The 21509-nt window shown below is 39.3% G+C and overlaps 1 protein-coding gene across 2 annotated transcripts in view; it reads right to left on the bottom strand.

Moving 5' to 3' along the window:
• Positions 1-1273: 1273 nt before the first annotated feature.
• The window catches only part of ZNF366 (zinc finger protein 366), a 30398-nt gene continuing 10162 nt past the window's right edge, over positions 1274-21509 (bottom strand). The window contains exons 2-5 of one of the 2 annotated variants that reach the window (XM_082243307.1): positions 12997-14278; positions 10436-10627; positions 4915-5089; positions 1274-2000 (exon numbers count right to left, since the gene is read on the bottom strand). In XM_082243307.1, the coding sequence (XP_082099433.1) occupies positions 1555-2000; positions 4915-5089; positions 10436-10627; positions 12997-14271 (2088 nt within the window). In that variant the 5' untranslated portion in view covers positions 14272-14278 and the 3' untranslated portion in view covers positions 1274-1554. The remainder of the gene's footprint in view (positions 2001-4914; positions 5090-10435; positions 10628-12996; positions 14279-21509) is intronic. The other variant, XM_082243308.1, reaches the window with a different exon arrangement.

The following is a 21509-nucleotide window of genomic DNA, read 5'->3' as shown; positions in this document are numbered from 1 at the left end:
TTGTTGACCCTTAGGGGTCTATAATGGAGGTGAGCTTGCACTTATTTATTATTTAGCTGGCATCTCCACATGTATCCACGTGGTTATGACTAAGCGAACATAGTTTCGTGAAACGCGCCAACTGTTTTTATCCCTCCTGTCCCTGGTTTGTCGTTTTGGATTTTATGGATTTTCAATAAAAGGTTTTTATCATTTACTATCACTCTCAAGTTGGTGTGCGGTTGCCTTCTTCTAATTGTGAGCTTGCACTTAACCTGGTGAAAGGAGCAAAAGTGGAAAATTGTCATTACACTGTGGTGTCATCCTTATGAAGCACTTTATCAAAAAGAGACTTTGTTGATTGCACAAGCTATAAGAAGCTTTATTATTTATTGCATTGGCCTTTTTTTGCATTATATGTTTGTTTATTGATTTAATTTGCACTGGCACTTTATATACATATAAAAACACACACTGTCTAGTTATTATTTTTACATTGATTTAGAGGCAGCGTGATCACACATTTTAATACTGTTTTAGAAACAACTTTTTGTTGGTTCAATTGGTGACCACAAGGGGGATATGATATTCATGTAAATACTGATCACGTAATAATACATGGCTATCTGTGTCTGTATTGTGGCTCCAGAGTTTATAAATGCATGCAGATCAAATTATCCAAACTCAAAGTTCAACTTAAAGCGGAGGTCCACCTAAAAGGGGAAGTTTTGCTTCAAGGCCTCTTCTCTTTGGGTGGGGGGGGGGGGGGCAGGGGGAGCAGGTACCTGGTTTTGACAGGTACCCACTCCCACTTCTGCTCAGATCCCCTACGCCAAGTTCTTCTCTCCCCTGCCCCCCCCCCCCCAACCCTCAGTCATCTGGGAAACATCACAGTTCCCAGAAGACTGCGAGACTATTCACAATGACCATGCAAAATCCTTGGTAGTGATCTGTGTACACAGCCTCAAGCTGTTATACAGTTGTTGATGTGGGGTTTGAGGGGACTCAAAATTGTCACTTAACCCAGGCTCCATGCGGTAATAATCCATCTCTGCCTAATAAGTACACAACTGGTAAAACACCGCAAAGAGCAATAATTGTCTGCAAAGTTCAGTGGCAGCAACTAATCATATTTAGAATTACTGCAGTCAGCTCAATACAAATTTTGATCCACCTATGTGCAGGCTAGTTGTCAGTTTTTTTCATACAGTCAGTAATGGCGGTTATAGCCGCCAGCAGTGATCATTGTATTCTGAGTGCAGTGAAACCTCCTGTTGTCAGAATACAGTACTATAGAGCAGTGTGAGAGATTCCTCCATCAACAATAACTGTTGCGCAATTTTCTTTCCTTCAACTGGCGGCTAAAGAAAAGAAAATTGCATAATCTATGGCCGGCTTAAGAGTTGTTTCTTATTGTTTGCTATGGAAGGTTAGACTTTGCACACCTTGATTGGTATTTGCGCTGTCCTGTTGAATAAACCTGAATGTGCCTAAGTAACACAATTGCTATGTTGTTATTTTTGGTTTTAAGTAGTTAGGGACTCAATCCGTTTAGTCAGTGCACTGGGTATGAATTCAATCCACCTGTAGCTTGTTTAAGTTTGTGTTTCGGTTCTTTAAATATAAGTAATCAGGAACAGATAGTCCCAAAGTTCCCTCGTACTGAGCTGTAAAAGCTTCTTCTTCTTCCTCTTTGTGGTGGTAGTGGTGAGTTGTCTTTTCTGCATCTCTTTCTATATGGAGATTATACTTCTCTTTATTACACTTCACCTTCATTACATTATGATGTTCTTCAAATCCATGTTCTGATTCACAGTGAGCATCCTGCTTGTGCATTGTCAAAATGCTAGACCGCTCTTCTTCCTCCTCTTCAGGGAAAGAATTACTCTTCAGTCTCTCCGCATTCAAACTGCGACTTAATTCTTTAACCCTTCGCTTTCTAGACAGGTCAAACGGTTCCTTCTGTTCCAGACTCCGCAGGACAACTGAGTGGGAGAGGCCTGCTCTTCCTCTGCTCAGACCTAGGGGTAGAAGAAACGTGGATCAAGCTAATTTTTATAGTGAGCCTGTTTCTTTATTTCTCATTGACATGTTAAAAATACAGAAGTCAGAGGTGTAAAGTGTCCTGTACACTCATGCATTTAACAGAGCAGAAAGATAAGAAAGATGTCCATGAAAAAACCTGAATGAAGAAAATTTGTTTGAGCTTGCAGAAAGACAACATAGTCCATACAAGTTACTTGGCAGTAATTTAAAAAAAAAAGTGCATCTAATACAGTAAACCTTAAAAAGTTTTTTGGGCATGCCCCTCTTTGTAAGCAATGTGTATTTTTACTCACCACTCCACCTGTCCATATGTTTTTTTGGATGAGTCATACTTCTAGTTTAAATGGTGCATTAACTGAGGCAAATTAATAGAAAAGAGCCTCACGGAGGTGTGGGCTGTGAGACTAAAATGCAGTTGGCCAGTACCATTATTAAACTGGTGTCCCTGAGTGGAGATACTTCACCATTCAGACATTGATTACAATGGGATCTGTAGTTGGTGACACATATCAGACGTTATTTAGCTACCTACTCCTTTTTCAGAACTGCTGAGAGCAGCAAGAGCACAATCAACTATGTTCCTTAGGATCACTCACCTTTTATCATACCACCAATAACTGCGGCACCATGAGAAATTTGGTGTGGTACACTTTCTGTCCCTACCAAAACTGGTTTCGTCAAGGGGCGAGGATAAAACTGACTTGTAGAGGCTAACGCCTCGTACACATGCAACGATTGTTGGCCGTGAATTTTCAGCCAACGTCCGATCGGCCGATTGTCGGCTTGTTAGTATGATGCTTCCGACAACCGACTGCGACTTTTCGGCCAAACAAAATCTGGGGTGCATGCTATAAAATTTTTGTTGGCCGTCAACAGAACAGCCGATTGTTCCTCAGTCAGTACAGATTTCGGCAGACAAAAATATGATGAGCAAGACTGGGCATGCTCAGAGATGAAAAAACACATGAAAAGTAAACCAGAACATGACATCACTTCTGAAGTTGTTTTTTGTTGGCCGATAAAATTTGTGTGCAGTCTAGAGCACATTTCAACCAACACAACAACACTGGACAAAAGACGGCCGATCGGTCGGCCAACAATCGTTGCGTGTGTACGAGGCTTAACACTAAACCTTGGATCCTTAGCAAATATCTGGTTAATCCATTTTAAATTCTCAACCAGGGATGTCTGCAAATGTCATAAGGAGCCCCCCTCCTGTCTGTACATGTGTGAGTATGACTGACACCCCCAGCAAAGATATGAAAAAATATCAGCTGCACTCCAAACTTAGCTCCTCTTGCTGTATTTATTGATTGTCAGCAAAGTGACTACATACGTCTCCACCTGAAAACCAGCCTTCCTTGATGAATTTCATCACTTCTGGCTTACTCATAAGGATAAAGGAAGCTTCCCTATCCTTTTAAGCAAGTCACAAGTGGTGAAATGCACCAAGGAAGGTTGGTTTTCGGGCGGAGCCATGTTGTATGCAGTCACTTTGTGGAGCTAAGTTTGGAGTGTGGCTGATAGTTTTCCTTATCTTTGAAAGAGTGTGGAGACAGGCTATAGTAGCCAGCACACAGATTGGCCTTGTATGAAAAGAAAAAGAAGCTAGTCTTGAGCGAAGCTATGGATTTTGGTATGTTCTTATTATACCCTCAGAATACATTTTGGTCTAAATACTTGAAGAAAGACTATTATTTGATATGTTTTGTAAAAAAAATAAGGGAAACAGGTTTTCTTTTTCAACATTTCAACAGTTTCTGGAAGCCTTTTTGGGATATAACTTTCTATCTATCTTTACTGTTCCTATGTCCCCTATCACATTTAAGCTTCCAGGGCAGGTTTGAATTTGGCAGTGTAAAACTTGTTAGAATTGACATCAGGCTTTCTGTGTGGGAAAGGCAGAAATAAGTGGATTCTGGCAGCTCTAGCGGGCATGTTTCAGCATCACCAGATTGCAAACAAAGGGGAGTGTGGTGAAACGAGAGAGTATAGCAATGTCTAAATGAAAAATGTAATTTCACAACTGGTGAGATATTCTATATTCAGTAGCTCCTAATTGTCATTAATTTAGAGGGATTGCTTGACTTTTCAAACCAACTCCCTTTGCTCCCCTTTTTCCTAAGTTGTCCTTCTTTTTGACCTGATGTAAAGATCCCTATAAAAATAATTATTTAACTTAAAGTGTATTACAACATTAAACCTTTTATCTAACATTTTAATTATTTGTTAGTTTCAAAAGTCAATATAAAGAAAAATTAGTTATGAATGAAGCAATTTTGGGTAAACCAATCTTTTTTGGCACTTAAATCTTCATGGTACGTGTTACTGGTGGTTTGGCAGGGCATATCCTTTACCTACATACCTTATGCTATAATGGGTCATTCTTTCCCATTCCACACCTAGAAAGTTGGAAGGTATGATCATAAAATTTAGTGTAGTTCGACTGAAATTTAACTTTAATTATTTTTGGAGCTGGCTTGCCTGTGCTAACAATATCACAGAAGAGCTTAGAAATGGCTGTTGTGATATCAACGTGAGTATGTCTAGCACAGAAAATAGGGAAAATGGCAGGTGATGCACACGTGAACATTTTTCAGGTGGCACCCAAAGACAATTAAGCACAATGGACAGAGGTTTAATGATGTGCATCAGAGAGGCCCAACTATGTTTTTATCTCAAGGCCCTCTGCATTCTGTTTGCATTGTTGTAGGGAGCCAAGATCCACTAAACATTAAATGGAGACCTTATCATTTTTTTTCTATCCAGTTCAACCATTCTTTTTTTCCAAGTGCTTTTATTACATTATTATTGCAAATAGCCATTGATGATCATATCACCATTCTAGTGAAATCCAAAGACAAGATGATTATTGCTGTGTGTTCTCACCTCTGGAGTGATATCCTCTTTCGGTGACACCATGTTTAACCTTCATATGTCGGGTGAGGTTTCCTTTCAGAGTAAATTTGCTGGGGCAGTAGAGACACTTGAATGGCTTGCTGTCTGAATGGAGGTGCATGTGGCCCAATAAGTTGTGCATTCGGTTAAACTCCTTTCCACACAGCTGTGAAAACATAATAACCATTATCAAATGTCATACAGAAGAAAATCGTTACATATAAATGAACACAAGCAAAGCAGTCCTAAGCGGGCCAATTATCAGTAAAACTGCACAAATGGGAACATTATTTAAGGAACACAAGTACTAAGTCAAATGTACTAAAATTCTTTTTCGTAGATTCCAACTGTGGATAGTCTATTGGAACAGAGGACGTAAAAGCAATGACGGATTAGACATGCAATCATATGAGACGAACAAGACAATCAACATATGTAAAACTGCATTGATTGCGCGTCTATGATCATTTCACTACTTTTTAGATTTTGAATGTGTAGGTTTTTTACTAAACTGAAACATTAACAGTTTATACAGAGAATCCTGATCAGGGTTGTAAAGTCACAATGCAGCAAAGTTGCTTAGTGATTAGCACTCCTGCCTTGTGGCACTAGGGTTCATGGTTTGAATCCCAATCAGGACACTTCCTGCGTGGAGTTTGAAAGTTCTCCCTGTGCTTGCATAGGTTTATTCCCACACTTCAAAGACATACTTTCTAACTTGGCCTTAGTATGCGTGTATGGTATGCAAGTGAGATGAGACCTTTAGATTTTAGGCATCTTGAGGGCAGAAACTTAATGCACAATATGTGAAGTGCTTTGTAAATTGTTGGTGTTATATTAATACCTGCATTGTAAATAAAGAAATAAAATAACAAAGTAATAAATAAATGCACAATGTACATACACACACAACTGTGAATCCAAGCAGATTCGATCTGCTCTGCAGAGCTGTAACATTATCCCCTGTGGTCTCTCTAGATAAAGTTGTAGGAGTGGTCATTTTAATCTTTGTTTAGCCGCTGTCCAGTCAAATGTTGTCTAGGCTTGAACCTGCTTCCACCCCTATTCTAAGTTATATTCTAACTGCTGTAAGGGAAAAATTTCTATCCTTACCTATTCTGAGGGCACTCTGGCCCGGTTATATGATCTGCTCCCAGCGCCAGCTTCAGTGTAGAGAAGGGACAGCTGACAACAGCAGATGCCCAGTATCAAGCCAGTGCCTTCGCATTGGCATTTCAGCTGTTGTCGGTGATCTCTCGGCTGGGGAGATCATGTGACCAGACCGGAGCACCTTCAGAATAGGTACATATAGACAGCTTTGCTTTACAGGGTGGTTAGTATAGGGCTTAGAAAGTTGGTGGGAACAGGTTTAAGCATAGATAGTATTTGACTGGACTTCTACTTTAATAACCCTGAACTTTCATAGAAGCAGAGATTTGTTGGAACACCATATATGCAAATATTTGTTCCATACTACCTATTCTCTAGATGAGGAAGCCAGGATCAGGAGCCCCAGCTAACTTGAAATGCCAACCATTGTTGTGAGCATTGGATAGGCTGGCCAAACATCATTCATTTTCTTTTGTTCAAACAGGGGATTGGGGTTGGATGGGGGAATCTCTAACGCTGAGCTATGGTATTCAGACAGTGGGGAGGCATCCCCTTTGCCAGAATACACTCATCAGCACCACCAGCTTTAGCCAGCGGCACTGATTGAACAAAATTTTCCACCAGGCTGGTTGTACAGAAGTTGATCGAGAGATCAACTTCTGTACAATCAACCTGCCCCTAGATGGATCGAAAATTGTCTGGTTCCTGCTGAGACAAGTTTTGATCCAACTATGGCTTTCTTTACTGAGCAACAGTACTGCACCTATCCCCCACTCCTGTTTGTTTCTCTCCACAGGCATAGGTTTGTAGGCAGGTGTAGTTTATTTTCTCCACTGCAGGTGGCATTCAACCGCAGCAATTCTGCAGCTGGAGAGGAAGTCAGGATGAATCTGGTTCCTATATGGTTTACGGGGCACTGGGGAAGCCATCTGGTTGGATGCTGTTACCCCTTTGGGACATCTTGAATCAGGCAGAGCCTATTTAAGGCCCTGGTTCCCAGGTTTGGCGCTCTTTTTGTGAGTGGGTATTAAAGGGAAAGGTACCCCGTCTGATAGGGACAGCACTAGCAGTAGATAAAGACTCCATACGGGGAGGGAAAGCGTAGGGTTGCATAGTTTCTGGGCATCTTTCTGATTGGGCACATAACAGCCAGGCCACATTTGGCCCCTTTCTGCAGACGCTGTCATTCCAGCTATGACCCGCTCTGTTCACGTTACTGCAAAGATGAGTGCAGCTGGCTGAGCAGTCTTGCAACCAGGTTTGTTGTGAACTGTTGCTTCATTGCTTCAATACAAGTTTATTATTGCATCTTACGGTGTGAATTATTGCCATGACACCACACTGCAAACCATCTACACATTAATCTCTTTCCTAGCCCTGACTCTCTAGAGCCCTTTTCCTACACTCATTGTGTGTAGGAAAAGGGCTCTTGGGAGATGTGGTTCTGAGGTGCATGACTATATTAATAGAAAATGAGCTCCCAGTAGCCGTCCTTGGTATTTATGTCACAGGGAGTAATAAAAGGTTTTTCTCACTACCAGAAACAAGGTAAAATAAACTTATAATGGCAGGACATGCTCTAGAGGACACAGGTCAGATCTGTGGGTTAATTTGGGTATGCCTAAACATACAATTTAGGTGCCAGTTTTATGGGCAATACATGCTTTCAAAGACATTTTTTATTTGCAAATATAGCTAATGGTCTGGCCAAAGCCATATGTGGGTTTAAAACAATGTCCTCCTGTGTTGCCTGCTTAATATGAAGACACATATTTCTGATAGATCTATTGCAATAACATGAACTGACTGATTTGCTACATTCACATTTAGCGTGTGATACCACAGAAGCATTAGTGTTTGTGAGACTGTGATTATAACATTAATGCTTTTCAGTTTGCAAAGCCTACATTTTGCATTTGTATTCACTGTCATATTTTTAATGTTTTTCATTTAAAGCTAACATTTTTTTTGAGATTGCCCTTAACATTTTCTTTGGTATGGATGACAAGACTCCCTTCAGTTCAAGTATCTCAATAATTTAAACAATGTCTTGTCTCTGTTTGGGAATTTGACTTGTGGATGTACAATTAAACAGCAGCTCTATATAGCATACAAAACTGAAATACTTTCAAATAATGTTATGTAACACAATGGCATACAACTAACATAAATGCTCCGCACAGCATCGTTCTTCCTTTGGCATCTCACATTCAGTATTTGATCCAAGCAATGGAAACCAGAGGCCTGCAGAGAGCTACAAAGGCTGCTGCTGAGCCATTTTTCCTTATAAGAGGGGTGTTTCTTTCCTCAGAGAGCCAGATAGAGAAAACCAGAATAAGAATGACTGTAAATTGTCCAAAAAGGACCGTGAGAAAACAGGAAGCCTTGAGATGTATAAGAGAAAGCAAGATGAAATCTCTTTGCAAACCAGTCTCAGGGGACTTGTGAACCATTGTTATGAAGGCAGTTCAGGCACTTATATCCTTCCTTCTCCTGAGGAGGAGCTGTATGCCAGAATGCTGCTATCTGGTCATTGCCTTAATCCTACTGAACACAGGCCAGATAAAGAGAGTCAGCGCCACCTAGATCACTTTGAGTTCTTTGCCATGTTGGCAGGGGGTATATCAAAGCCAAAACACATTTTATTTGTTCTTTCTCCATTATTGAAGATGAAAGCGACGCATGCAGAGTCTGACAAATCAAGTGTTAACATCTCACCAGACAAGTGTAATGTGGGAACTAAAGCCTGTTCATGTCCCCTCTGTGTTTCCTTCTAATCATTTATATTTACAAAGCATTGGGGAGCACAAGGCAGTGCTAAGGCACAAGCTGGTCTTAGTGAGAAACAGGAAGAAAAAATTCCTTTCACTGTCTAATAATTCATTGCTTTAAAGGATGACTCATGTATGTAGTACTTAACATAGTGGAGTTGAAAAAAGTCAGACAATCAAGCATTATCCACATATAATAGAGTTAGTCCAGTAGGAGGCACTCTATGCCAATGCAAGCAGCAAATGGGCATCAATTAAAATCTGATTGTAGTAATCAGTTTAGAGGCAATGTATGTTTTTTGTTCTCCTTAATATGTTTAGAATTAAAAAAATATTAAAAAAATATGTTTTCATAGGACTAACAAATGTTACAAATGTGTTTTTATTTTTTTTAATTGTGTATTACGTAATATTGTTTATAAGTAATTATTTCAATTCATCAGGTGGAATTCTAGGCTATATTTTACATGTTAATTCTTTATTCTTGTCTGCTCCATTGAAAAAAGTCTGTTGTTTGCACAGCTCAATAGCTGAAGCTTAAAGTTACAGCTAAATAAATGACTTATACCTTGTTCCCTTACTGCTCTGTTTTAATAGAGTTATGTGAAGACCCAATCACAGAGAGACAGTCTGAAGGAAAACATATTCAGCTATGCTCTTTATTTAGAAAACCTATAATGCTCTGTGACACAACTGACTATATGCGCACCCTGTATTAAACATTTATTTATAAAATAGAGTTGTTATTGAAATAGTAAAAAAAAAAGAAAAAGACATGTCAATATTTTTAAAACTCATAAAATGGAAAAGAATCAAATAATATTGGCCCCAAACCATTATAATTTCCTTTTAACACCAGTATTTTTTCATACTTTCCAAATCCCACTCTGTGATCCCTCCAGTCATCTTGAACTGGGTGGAATGGTTTCTGGCTACTCTTTTCCATTGTGAAGTATCAGTCACAAGACAGAGACATCACCACTGGACATCGAGTCCAGAAACCAGGCTATCCTTTTCAAAATGGGATAGCTGATAACTTTAACTGTACTACACCTTTGCCCTCTGAACCTGTTTCATCGATTATGCTAATATAAGAGCAAAATGTAATAAAATATAAATAGAAGAACACCGTAACCTCTTCACCACCCTAAAAATGGTGTTATCCTTAAGATTATATAGCCTTTCTACAATTATGTCCCTTTTAGAACAATTTAATGGACAAAGAAGACTCTAGCAATCAGACATATGAGCAGAGTGTCATTTCAGCTGCCCCTCTTCCTACTGTAGCCTGGGTATAACATTATCAGGAGCAATCATAGCCACACAAGCTATACCAAGGTTGGTGTTGGAGAGGATAAAAGTGACAGTTTCCTCACTCTGCATCAGTATACCTAGAATCAACGACTAGAATAATTGGGTAAACTGTCTCTCTACACTGTTAGAAGTATGGTCCTTGTTACATGGACTCAGACTGGGTGAACTATAAATGCACAGCACACTATGCCACCAATGAAAATGTACACAGAGTACGTTTTCATTTTGACCTGAAAATCTCCAATTTTCCATTTGGCATGGTTGGTAACCATAAATGCCTTGTAATGAATGGAGAGGATAAACACATTCTATCTCACCTTGCACTTGAATGGTTTGATATCGGAGTGGACAATCATGTGTGCCTTCAGAGTTTGTTTCTGGACAAAGCTTTTGAAGCAGAGGTGACACTGGTAGGCTCGGATGTTGGTGTGGATTAGAATGTGCCTCTTCATGTTGGCCAGAAGGGTGAATTCTCTACCACAGATCCCACACTTGTGCTCTTTCACACCCTACATTCAGAAATAACATATGAATATTGTTTAAATGGCATTTCCTAGATTATTATGGTAGTTATTTGTTGAACATTTATTAATGTTGTTTGATTGCAAGTTTGGAAAGATGCTGGCCAATTGACCTACTCATTGGCTTCTTATACACTGGAGATTACATAGGAAAGACATCTGTGCTGCAATTACCATATTCAATCCCCCAGCATGGGCATTACTACCATGACACACACGTGATTTTGGTAGCAGCTTGTGATATCAGTGATTGGTAGCTGATATAGAGCTGCACTCCCTAGTATCTTTTTTCATAAAAATGAGATTAAGTCAATGAAAAGCCTGTGTTGCCACATTTTTAGCTCAGTTGCTAAGTGTTTGACTTTATGTAATATTGAAGCTATCTACAGAAATGCCAGGTTTAGAATCTAATAAGATTATCAGGAGCAGACACTAGTGATACTGTCTCACAAATCATTTGTAGCAGTTAAAGTTGCTGATGTGTGGCTAATTACAAATCACCAGAGAAAATAAACCAAGAGATGTGTAGCTGCTACCAATATTGCTGTTGTTACATGACCCTTACTCTTATTAGTTCTCGTTTAAAGGGGTAGTAAAGAGGTAGTAAAGTCTCTTTGACAATATAAATGAATGTGCCCCCCTGCAGATTTAAGCCATAATGTACTAGTATGCAACACATACTAGAACATTATGACAAACTTACCTACAAATGGAATCCTCCAGTGATGCGCTGTTAGGGCTCTCTTTGGTCCCTGGCGCTTCTATCTTCACCCGGCCTTTGTTCCGGGTTTCGCATTTCCGGCTGCTTTATTGGCTGGGCCGATGTTACATCACTCCCACGCAGGGGAGTCAAATAGCTGAGGCATGCAGAGCGGGCTGTAATGTGGTCTGAGCTGTGCATGTGCAGCTCAGATCACATTACCTGCTGACAAGCAGGGGGGATATGGATGGGGGAAAAAAGCCTGCCAGTCAGAAGATTTAAACAATTCCGAGTTTACTACCACTTAAACTTTTATAAAACATGTGTCAGAAAGAGTAAATCTGACCATAGATGAATCAAAATAGGAACTGGCTGAATTTCAGTCCACGTGTTCTTCTGTTGAACTGAAATGTTTGTCAATCAGCCGCCATTGTACTATCAGAATATAATGTCCTGGCAGGGGGGAAATCTTCATCCACCTTGTGTGGATAGAGGAATGTGCAAGTACTGTATGCATCGCATTCTAGCACATTATGTGCCACTTACCTACAAACAAAGCCCTCGTTGTCCCTGCTGGAGGCCGCATCCATCTTCGCCCGTCTTCCTTCTGGGTCAGCGGACTCCGATTGTGTGAATTGCCGTAGCCACGTGACGTCACTCCTGGGCATGCGGCCATTCCTTCAGAGCGCTGATGACGTCATCGGCGTAGTATACTGTAAATATCTCCTAAACAGTGCAAGTTTATTAGATATTTACAGTACCTATAGATAAGCCTTAGTTTAGGCTTACATATAGGTACAAACATTAGAGGGAAATTAACTTTCTCTTTAACATCCACAAATATCTAAAATTTCAAGTTTGGATGGACTAAACCAGCAAACAGTTTTTCCTACTTTATTTAAGCTGAGAAGTTTGAAGTATTTTTAATAACTACTTTTATACTTTTAACAGTCAACATATATTAGTCTTTAGCTGTACTCTTTAAATTGAAACATCAGCCAAAAATTATTTTCAAAGTTTTAGGAACAGTAAAGATAGCCTAACATCTATTGCTATCAATTTCCCCATGGGGACAATTCATACTTCCTGTCTCAGACACTGTGAGGGAAGTGAGAACATTTACTCCAAAAAAGACAAGGACTACAACAGCAAATCTTTTAGTAGTGTGAGTAAGGGTTACAACAGCTTTCAATTTTTCATGGCTATGTACCCAGTGAGGGCATTTCTTTCAGATCCTGTCTGGTTATCAAAACAGGAAATGAGGAGAAATTCCCTCAATAGAGACACGGATAACAGCATAAATCCCCCAAAAAATGGCAACTGCCCCAATTTATAACTAGCAAAAGCTGGTAAGTGTGCAAGGAAAAATGTTGTTTTGTTTGAACAGAAAAAAAAAAACTTGCAGAGGTTTTTACCCCCTGCCACTATATTGGAAAGCAGTACGAAAACTGTTTTGGCAGGAGTTTCACTTCATGGTTTACGATAATGGATTTTTCTATCTGTGAAACCCAAATCTGTGGTGTCAGGTCTGTTAGGCTTCAGATAATAAGCCCAATACAAGTGAAACTGTGAAAATGTTGCTAAAAATGCATTTAGAATGACAAGAGGTAGAGGAAGATTTTTGTCAGCGTTACAAATAGTCATGTGTGTAACTGACCTTATGAGTCAGGGAATGTTGTTTGAGATGATGCTGCTGTACAAATTCCATGCCACACTCGGAGCAGATATAGGGTCGGATGTCTTTGTGCTTCATCATATGATTCTGAAGTTGGCTTGGGTACTGGAATGTCTTATCACACTCAGTACAGTTATATTGCACAGGGCCCCGATGTACCGTCAAATGTCTTTTAAGCTGCACAAGTGTGGGCAAGTCTAGTCCACACTCCACACAAATGTTCTCTCTGCCACCTTCGTGTTTCGCTTCATGAACTTTAAGTTCACTTGGGTAAGCAAACCCCCTGCCACATATCCTACAGTTGTATGGCTTCACATCACTGTGCTGCATCATATGTCGCTTTAGATGACTGGTTTGGGTAAAAGCTTTATTACAGACTTGGCACTTGTGGGGCCTGGTGCCCTGGTGAGTAAGCATGTGAGTATGCAGGTGGCTCAGTTGTTTGAACAGCTTGCCACAATGAGCACAAGCATGAGGCTTAATGCCACTGTGTCCCAAAATGTGTGTCACCAGGTTATATTTGGATGTATATGACTTTTCACACATGGGGCATTTCCAACGTTTCTGATCTCCAACCTCCACATAGAAACTCTCGTCAATCTGAATGTTGATATCTACTCTTTCAGCCTTTTGAGCGGGGTCCTCAATTTCATCAATTTGGGTTTTACTTTTAACTTCTTTGTCTGGGAGACCAGCGTTAAGGCTGTGACACATGTGAAAGCTTTGGGTGGGTACTTGGAAAGGGAACATTGTCTCAGGATAGTGTTTTTGAAAATAGGGATATGATGGATGTAAATACAGGTGTCCAGTTGGCCACATTATATTAGTCCTAAGGGATTCTTGTTTTAAAGGGTTAAGCCAAAAGGGATCCATTGTTCTGCAGTACTGCAGACCATTGTTTGACAACTCAATAATGTTGGCATCATAAGTTGACAGAGGAGGTAAATGACAAAGTAAATGAAAAGGAGATGAAAGAAAATGTTTGTCTTCATTGCTTGACTCCACTTGGCCTTTAGGATCTTTGGTGTCATTATCATTTGACATTTTGGAAGGAGCACTCTTTCTTCTGTGTGGCCCACTTGCAAAAGCTTCATGAAAACGACGAAGGCTGTCCACTGGGTGGTTATACTGATAATGTGGAAAGTGGGGCTTGTATTCCTCAATTAAAGGAGACAGTCTACTACATTTTATGAAGGAAGGCATTGGTTGTCGGAAACATGAAGTATAGTCCTTTATGGCATACGAGTCTTTCTGCATTGTTCAACTGCAGAGAGAAATATACAAACATATGATGAATATGTAACTGCAGGACGTTTGATTCACTCAAAAACACATATATATATATATATATATATATATACACACACACACACACACACACACACACACTGGGGCTGGGGTTGATTTACTAAAACTGGAGAGTGCAAAACCTGGTGTAGTTCCACACAGCTTTTAGGTTATTTTGTCAAAGCTTAATTAGACAAGCTGAAGTTAGAAGCTAATTGGCTACCATGCACAGCTGCTCCAGATTGTGAACTCTCTGGTTTTAGCAAACCGACCCCATTGTGTATATATACTGTATATAGTTTTTTTTTTTTAAAAAAAGGAAAAATGCCACTACTACTGCATATAATAGAAACAACAAATTTGTATCAGCATAGATTTTGTAATTTAAGTCAAGCAAGTTAGTAGGTTGTAAAATTCAAGAAATGGCAAAGGCAAGTAGAAATACCAGAAATTTAACACTTGGGGCTGCCTTTTGGTAAGTTCAAAATATAGTATACAAGAGTACTGTATATAGGCATCCTTTAAAGTGCACCAGAAACACAGGATGCAATTGCTGAACTGTTTCTGATAATGCTAGTTCTTATCTTTCTCTGGTTTTAATACCAGCCCTACCCACGTAGAAATAAGCAACTTGTAACGTTCGAAATCTTTATATTAAAACATTTCTCGATTACAGCCGAAAGATTGGCAAGGAACCAGGCTATTAGCATTTTCAGGAGTTGGCGAGCAATGGCAACCTATCTATTTTCTTTTTATATACGTGAACTAAAAGTAACCAAGAACAAATTGCCCGTTACTCGACAAAGCAAAAATATATAATCAAACATAGTGCTTGAATCAGGTGGACATCAGATTCTCAGCCTACATAGGGGTGGGCAGCATTTCACTTTTTTGCCAGCCAGCTAGCTATACAGTACTGTGCATGTGTCCACTTCTAGACACAGAGCACTATGATGATCCCAATGGCGTAGGGAGATGGGTTTGACATATGCTTTAAGGCTGTGTGCCTGCTACCAATGTTATACAGTCAAGGGAAGAAAGAGATGAAGTCTACAGCATAATGTTGTATTAGAGATGAAGTCTACAGCATAATGTGGTATTCATTAGATATGTGAATCATACAGAGAACTATAGTGAGCTGCTCTTTAAAATGTGATAAACTGTAGTTTGTGAGACTCTCATACAAAGCAAATTGCATTATGTTGTACTGTTGTAAACTCCCTAATCTCTTTTGGTATTGTACCAATCTCTATTGACCATTATAATTCCATATTATGTGCATTCAGAATGCTATTTATGCCTTAAAATGAAGTGTGAAAAGTGAAAATGTTACCCAAAGTATTTAGATTTGTAAAGTTTTTTAGATGAGAAGAAAAGATGTCCACAGACCTTCATTATAAAACAGGCTAAAGAGAATGATGAACTACTGCCACAAACTCTATGGCATCCCAACAATTCCAGATTTTATGGGCTTGTCTTCCCATAGAAAATTGCTAAAAACTGGATTCTGACTTGTTGCCTTGTGTGTGGAATATTGAAAAAGTATATAAAGCCAATTTTTTTTATTTTTTTTTAGTTTTGGATAGAATAGGGAAGGGTTACAAATGGTGTCCAAATTGTTCTTGCTGGGTCTACTGGGACCAATGTCACCTGGGCAGAGATTGAAGGAAATTCAATATTCTGAGTTGTTTTAGAAACTTTAAAAAAAGGGAGGGTTTCTGCTAGGAAAACTTGTCTAAGACTGGCCAGATGGGTAGAAATGTGGCCATTTCAATAGGGACTGGCCATATTTCAATCCATTTATGGGCATTCCCAGTCGAGAATGACTTCATCAGAATGGGACTGCTGGTAAATATTCATTTAATCAACACATGCAGCCAATCGGCTGCAGTGCTGATTAGCATATTGTGACAGCGGAGGAATCTGACTATCAGAATTCAAGAGCTTAGTGGGGAGGATTCTCGCATCCACCTCATATGTGTGTACGGGGGAATCCATTTTTTTTTTCAATCAGCCTGTTGGATAATCGAAAAAAAAAAAACTGATCAATTTATGGCCAGTTTTAGAGAGGATTTCCCTAACTTTGGAGAGATTTCCAAAGAAGAGATGGGTCGTGGGACTTTGTGTGAGGTAAGTCACTTATTAAATGTCAAAATTGTATAAAGTCACAGAATAATAATTAATCAATAATCTTTTATTGGACGTTGCATGATAGACACAATAATATAAAATCCAAGTAAAATTTGGACATACATAGCGCCGATGCAGCATGTGACCATACCCCACCCACATCCCGGATGTGAATACAGAGACAGAGCTGAGGAGGGGATATCAAAACATGCATCGAAGTCCCGGGATCTAACAGGTTAGAGAGGGGTCGCAAACCCTCACTAGGTTGGTTGTAGTAGAGATATGGCCTATGTACAAGTAAAAAGTAAATGAAAAATAATTGTAAATAAATATTAGAATATAAAAAAATATGATAATGTTCAGAAACAATAGTATGGTAATAACAAAGACAGGAGGGAGCGATTTGTTAGATATATATTCCTAGTGGTGATACGACAGATCATGGGGGGACCCGGGTGTCTTCCACCCAATATATAGACAGAGAAGGGGATATGATCTGAGGTATACATAGTGACAAACCTCCATCCCTAATTGGACATGCAAGGAAGAGACAGTGGTCGTGGGACTTTGTGTGAGGGAAGTCACTTACTAAATGTCAAAATTGTATAAAGTCACAGAATATTAATTAAATATTTATATTTTATTGGATATTGCATGATAGACACAATAATATAAAATCCAAGTAAAATTTGGACATACATAAATAGAGGGCTTGACATCAAGAAAATAAATGTCATGCATGAATACATTTCATATTATATATAAGAAAAAAAAAATATATATATATCATATAGTCAGCCTCCAAATGGTATGTCTTCATATCTATGAGTTCTACTCATTTCGTGGCTCTCCGTCCACTCATCAGGAGCTTAATTAAAAATTATATCTGTAAATATAGACTTATAATAAAATACAAGAATCTCATACATAGGAAAAGAATATAACAAATTGCTGCAAGAATATAGAGGTATATAGAATCTGATTGCTTACACATCTTTAACTAAGGTATCAAATGACTAGGAGGGGAGAAAAGACCGCCCCAAAAGCAACCGTCTCACCCGGGGCTGAGGCGGGTAAAAGCCAATCGGTCCACCACAGAAGGTGAGAAGGGGGGGGGGGGGGTTAAACACCTTTTTTGGAAACCAGTGCGGTGTCCTGAGTTGACTCCTTAATGGGGATGTCCAACCCCCCCTTCTCCCCTTCTGTGGTGGACCGGTTGGCTTTTACCCGCCTCAGCCACGAGCGAGACGGTTGCTTTTCTCCCCTCCTAGCCACAAAACGCGTAGAGTTCATAGATATGTAGATATACCATTTGGAGGCTGACTATATGATATATATATATATATATATATATATATATATATATATATATAATCTTTTTTATTTTATTTTATATATATGTATTCATTATTGTAATATGAAATGTATTTATGTATGACATTTATTTTCTTGATGTCAAGCCCTCTATTTATGTATGTCCAAATTTTACTTGGATTTTATATTATTGTGTCTATCTTGCAATATCCAATAAAATATTATTAACTAATTATTATTCTGTGACTTTATACAATTTTGACATTTAGTAAGTGACTTCCCTCACACAAAGTCCCACGACCACTTTCTCTTCTTTGCATGTCCAATCAGGGATGGAGGTTTGTCACTATGTATACCTCAGATCATATCCCCTTCTCTGTCTTTGGAGAGATTTCCTTTTACTTATTTTTGTGCCTTGATGGGATAGGAAGTGAAGGGAAATGTCCTAAATGGGATACAGGTATTGGCTTTGGAAAGTATATACTTTAAAGCAGATTTGCTGGCATGCTCCCGCCTTGCTTTGACTGTCACACCTGCCCTCAGGGAGAGATATTACATGCCTCTGACCTAATTATGTTTATTCGTTTTGTACTGTGAATTATTATGCTTTACTTTTCAGCTCCCCTCACCTTCTGAAGAAGCGAGGTACTCCCTTGAAACACGTTGAGATTGAGCAAGATTGCTTATCCACAGAAGACACTTTTTTCGTTATTCTTAATTCAATTGTGAACTATTTACCTAACTGATGTTCTAGGTGTATATTATTCTGTGGGAGGTTCAATTTTTTTTTTTTTTTATGAACAATGTTTTTTGTTGGAATTAATAAATAGTTTTATATATATATATATATATATATATATATATATATAGTTATAATAATAATAATAGTTGGAATAATAAAATGTATTGATTTTACTTGTGTGTTTTTGCTGGCACCATAACAGTCCATCTTGTTCTTTTTTTCCTTTTTCGATTGTAGTATTGGATGTTGGTGCCTTTTGGTAATGTTCAATTTTTTCACAAACTACTTGCTGGCATGCCTGTAAAATACAACTGAAATACACACAGTAAGTGTGCATTGTTTAACCTATTTTACCTACCAGGCTATTCAGCTAGTTTTATTATACCCATCTCTGCCACACTGCATAGCCATGGAGAAAACATCACAATTTTAAATGTCATAATTTCAAATTCCTATGTCACTTGGCTATTGGACTAAGAGAGAACAAAATCACTCTGCTGTTTCACCATCCATGGAGGAGACAGGTGATACAGGAAGATGCAAAGACAAAATAGAAGTCTGTGGTGCCACCACACTGGTCATAGAAGTGTGCCATTCACAAGAATAACAAAACAATAGGGATAGAAAAAGATGGGGCTTTGCGGGCCAGTGGGAGTAGAAGGATCAGACAAGGAACCGGTTGTAAAACCAAAATTACATTTTATTTGTATAAAGAACAATAAAACCAAGCATGGACTGCCATGCATATGTGATAACAAAGGACTGACATGACATACAATGATAAAATCAAACAATTAACGTCACTCGTAGTATAGAAACATGTCCCCTAAAGGGATTATAACCAAAAAGCAAAGCCTGTATAAGGTGGAAAATGGGTCTCAAGCTGGATTCGGTCACGGTAGGTCCCCAGCAAGCCGACGCGTTTCGCTCAAGGCTTCCTCAGGGCCTGAGAGACCATAACAGACCGATGTTTTTCTTCTTGGTAGTGACTTGTACTAGGCGACAAGGCTGTAGCGATACTGATGCTGCTTGGAACAATATTGCTTCCGTATTCATCATATAAAAACTATACAGACATCAGAAATATATTTCTTGCATAGGATCCAATGTATTAAGTCCCAAACTGTGTCACCAGGGGCAGGGATTCTATGGCTATCCCCACTGTAGGCTTTTGGGGTGGGTCCCGACCCAAAAGGTAGAGGTCCTCTCCCTGATATATTCACCCTTATATGTATATTCGCTCCTAGGTATAATAAATCTAGTATTGTATTACATAGCTTGAATAGGACGGGCAGCACCTTTCTTTATGTGGTTCAGATATAGGGTGTATTTCCCCAGCCTAAGGGTCCTTGGTGGCGACACAACTGACCTCTCCTCAGTCTAAGGCAAACTCCAGGCAGGAAAGGGAAACATACATGTATTTCAATTATATGGACAATACAGTCCTGGGCTGCATAAGCCCTCTATGTCTGGTTCACTAGCAACCAGGCAGGTTGATGTCTGTATAGTTTTTATATGATGAATACGGAAGCAATATTGTTCCAAGCAGCATCAGTATCGCTACAGCCTTGTCGCCTAGTACAAGTCACTACCAAGAAGGAAAACATCGGTCTGTTATGGTCTCTCAGGCCCTGAGGAAGCCTTGAGCGAAACGCGTCGGCTTGCTGGGGACCTACCGTGACCGAATCCAGCTTGAGACCCATTTTCCACCTTATACAGGCTTTGCTTTTTGGTTATAATCCCTTTAGGGGACATGTTTCTATACTACGAGTGACGTTAATTGTTTGATTTTATCATTGTATGTCATGTCAGTCCTTTGTTATCACATATGCATGGCAGTCCATGCTTGGTTTTATTGTTCTTTATACAAATAAAATGTAATTTTGGTTTTACAACCGGTTCCTTGTCTGATCCTTCTACTCCCACTGGCCCGCAAAGCCCCATCTTTTTCTATCCCTATTGTTTTGTTAATCTCTCACAGGGGTAAGGGCCTATACTACACGGTATTTTTGTATAGATTCACAAGAATCATTTAACTGAACTACCAATAGTGTTTTTGCAGGTAAGACTATCTACATTTACATATTTTTACTGTTTAGGCTAATTCCTTGAAGTTCCCCTTTAAAGGCTCATGACAATGGATTTTGTTTTCCTGCATTTGATGTGAATTTGGAACACACGTAAAACACAGATCAGCGCAATCTAACAGCACACATGGCATTTCAGAGGCTGCATTTGACCTGCTATGTGGTGTGCTGCTTTTCTTGGACATAGCAGATCAAACACAGCCTCTTATTGTCAAATGCTGCATTTTCCATTTTTGTATGGAAAACCCATTATTTGACTAGGATGCCCATTGACATGAACCCTGAAACTGACCCTGAAAAAAGTAAATTTAGTATACTGACTATACATTACTTATGAAGGTGTTTACTGTCTCAGAGACTGTTGGTTGCTAAATAGTGCTCACGGGTTGCAGTAAAGAAAATAGCTTTATTCCCCTATCAACACAGTCAAAATTGATGGGGGGATCTCTCCCGCAGCGCTATTGTGCTCTGCCTGTGGGGAGCCTTCTCTGGCAGCAGAACACAATGAACACTTCTAGCGGCTGTAGCCAAGAACAATAATTCCATGAAAAAAAATCCAGCAGGCTGGTTGTAATGAGGTAGACTGATGGATCAACTTTAGTACAACCAGCCTGCCCATAGATGGATCAAATCTCGGCCAGTCCCTGCTGAACTGGCCAAAATTCGATCCATCTTTGGCCAGCTTATGTGTTAGCTCTCTGTTTTTGCTCTTTGTGTAATAGAATAACTTTATTTTCTAAAAAGGATCCTTTGTCCTGATGTTTATGTTTGTCCATGAGACTTTAATTTGTGAAAAAATAATTAAAGCATATATATTTTTGGGGGGTACAAGGACTGCGGCATATTTGCACAGTGTGTATCAGGAGTAGGGTCATACTTTATTTAACTATTTACCTTTAAGCCAGTCACAATGTCAGGCATGATCTGGCCACACC

This window comes from Pelophylax lessonae (assembly GCF_965119305.1).
Source record: "Pelophylax lessonae genome assembly, chromosome: 1".
Taxonomy (NCBI): Eukaryota; Metazoa; Chordata; class Amphibia; order Anura; family Ranidae; genus Pelophylax; species Pelophylax lessonae.
Note: the sequence above shows the minus strand (reverse complement) of the source record. Positions and strands in the feature narration are given on the sequence as shown.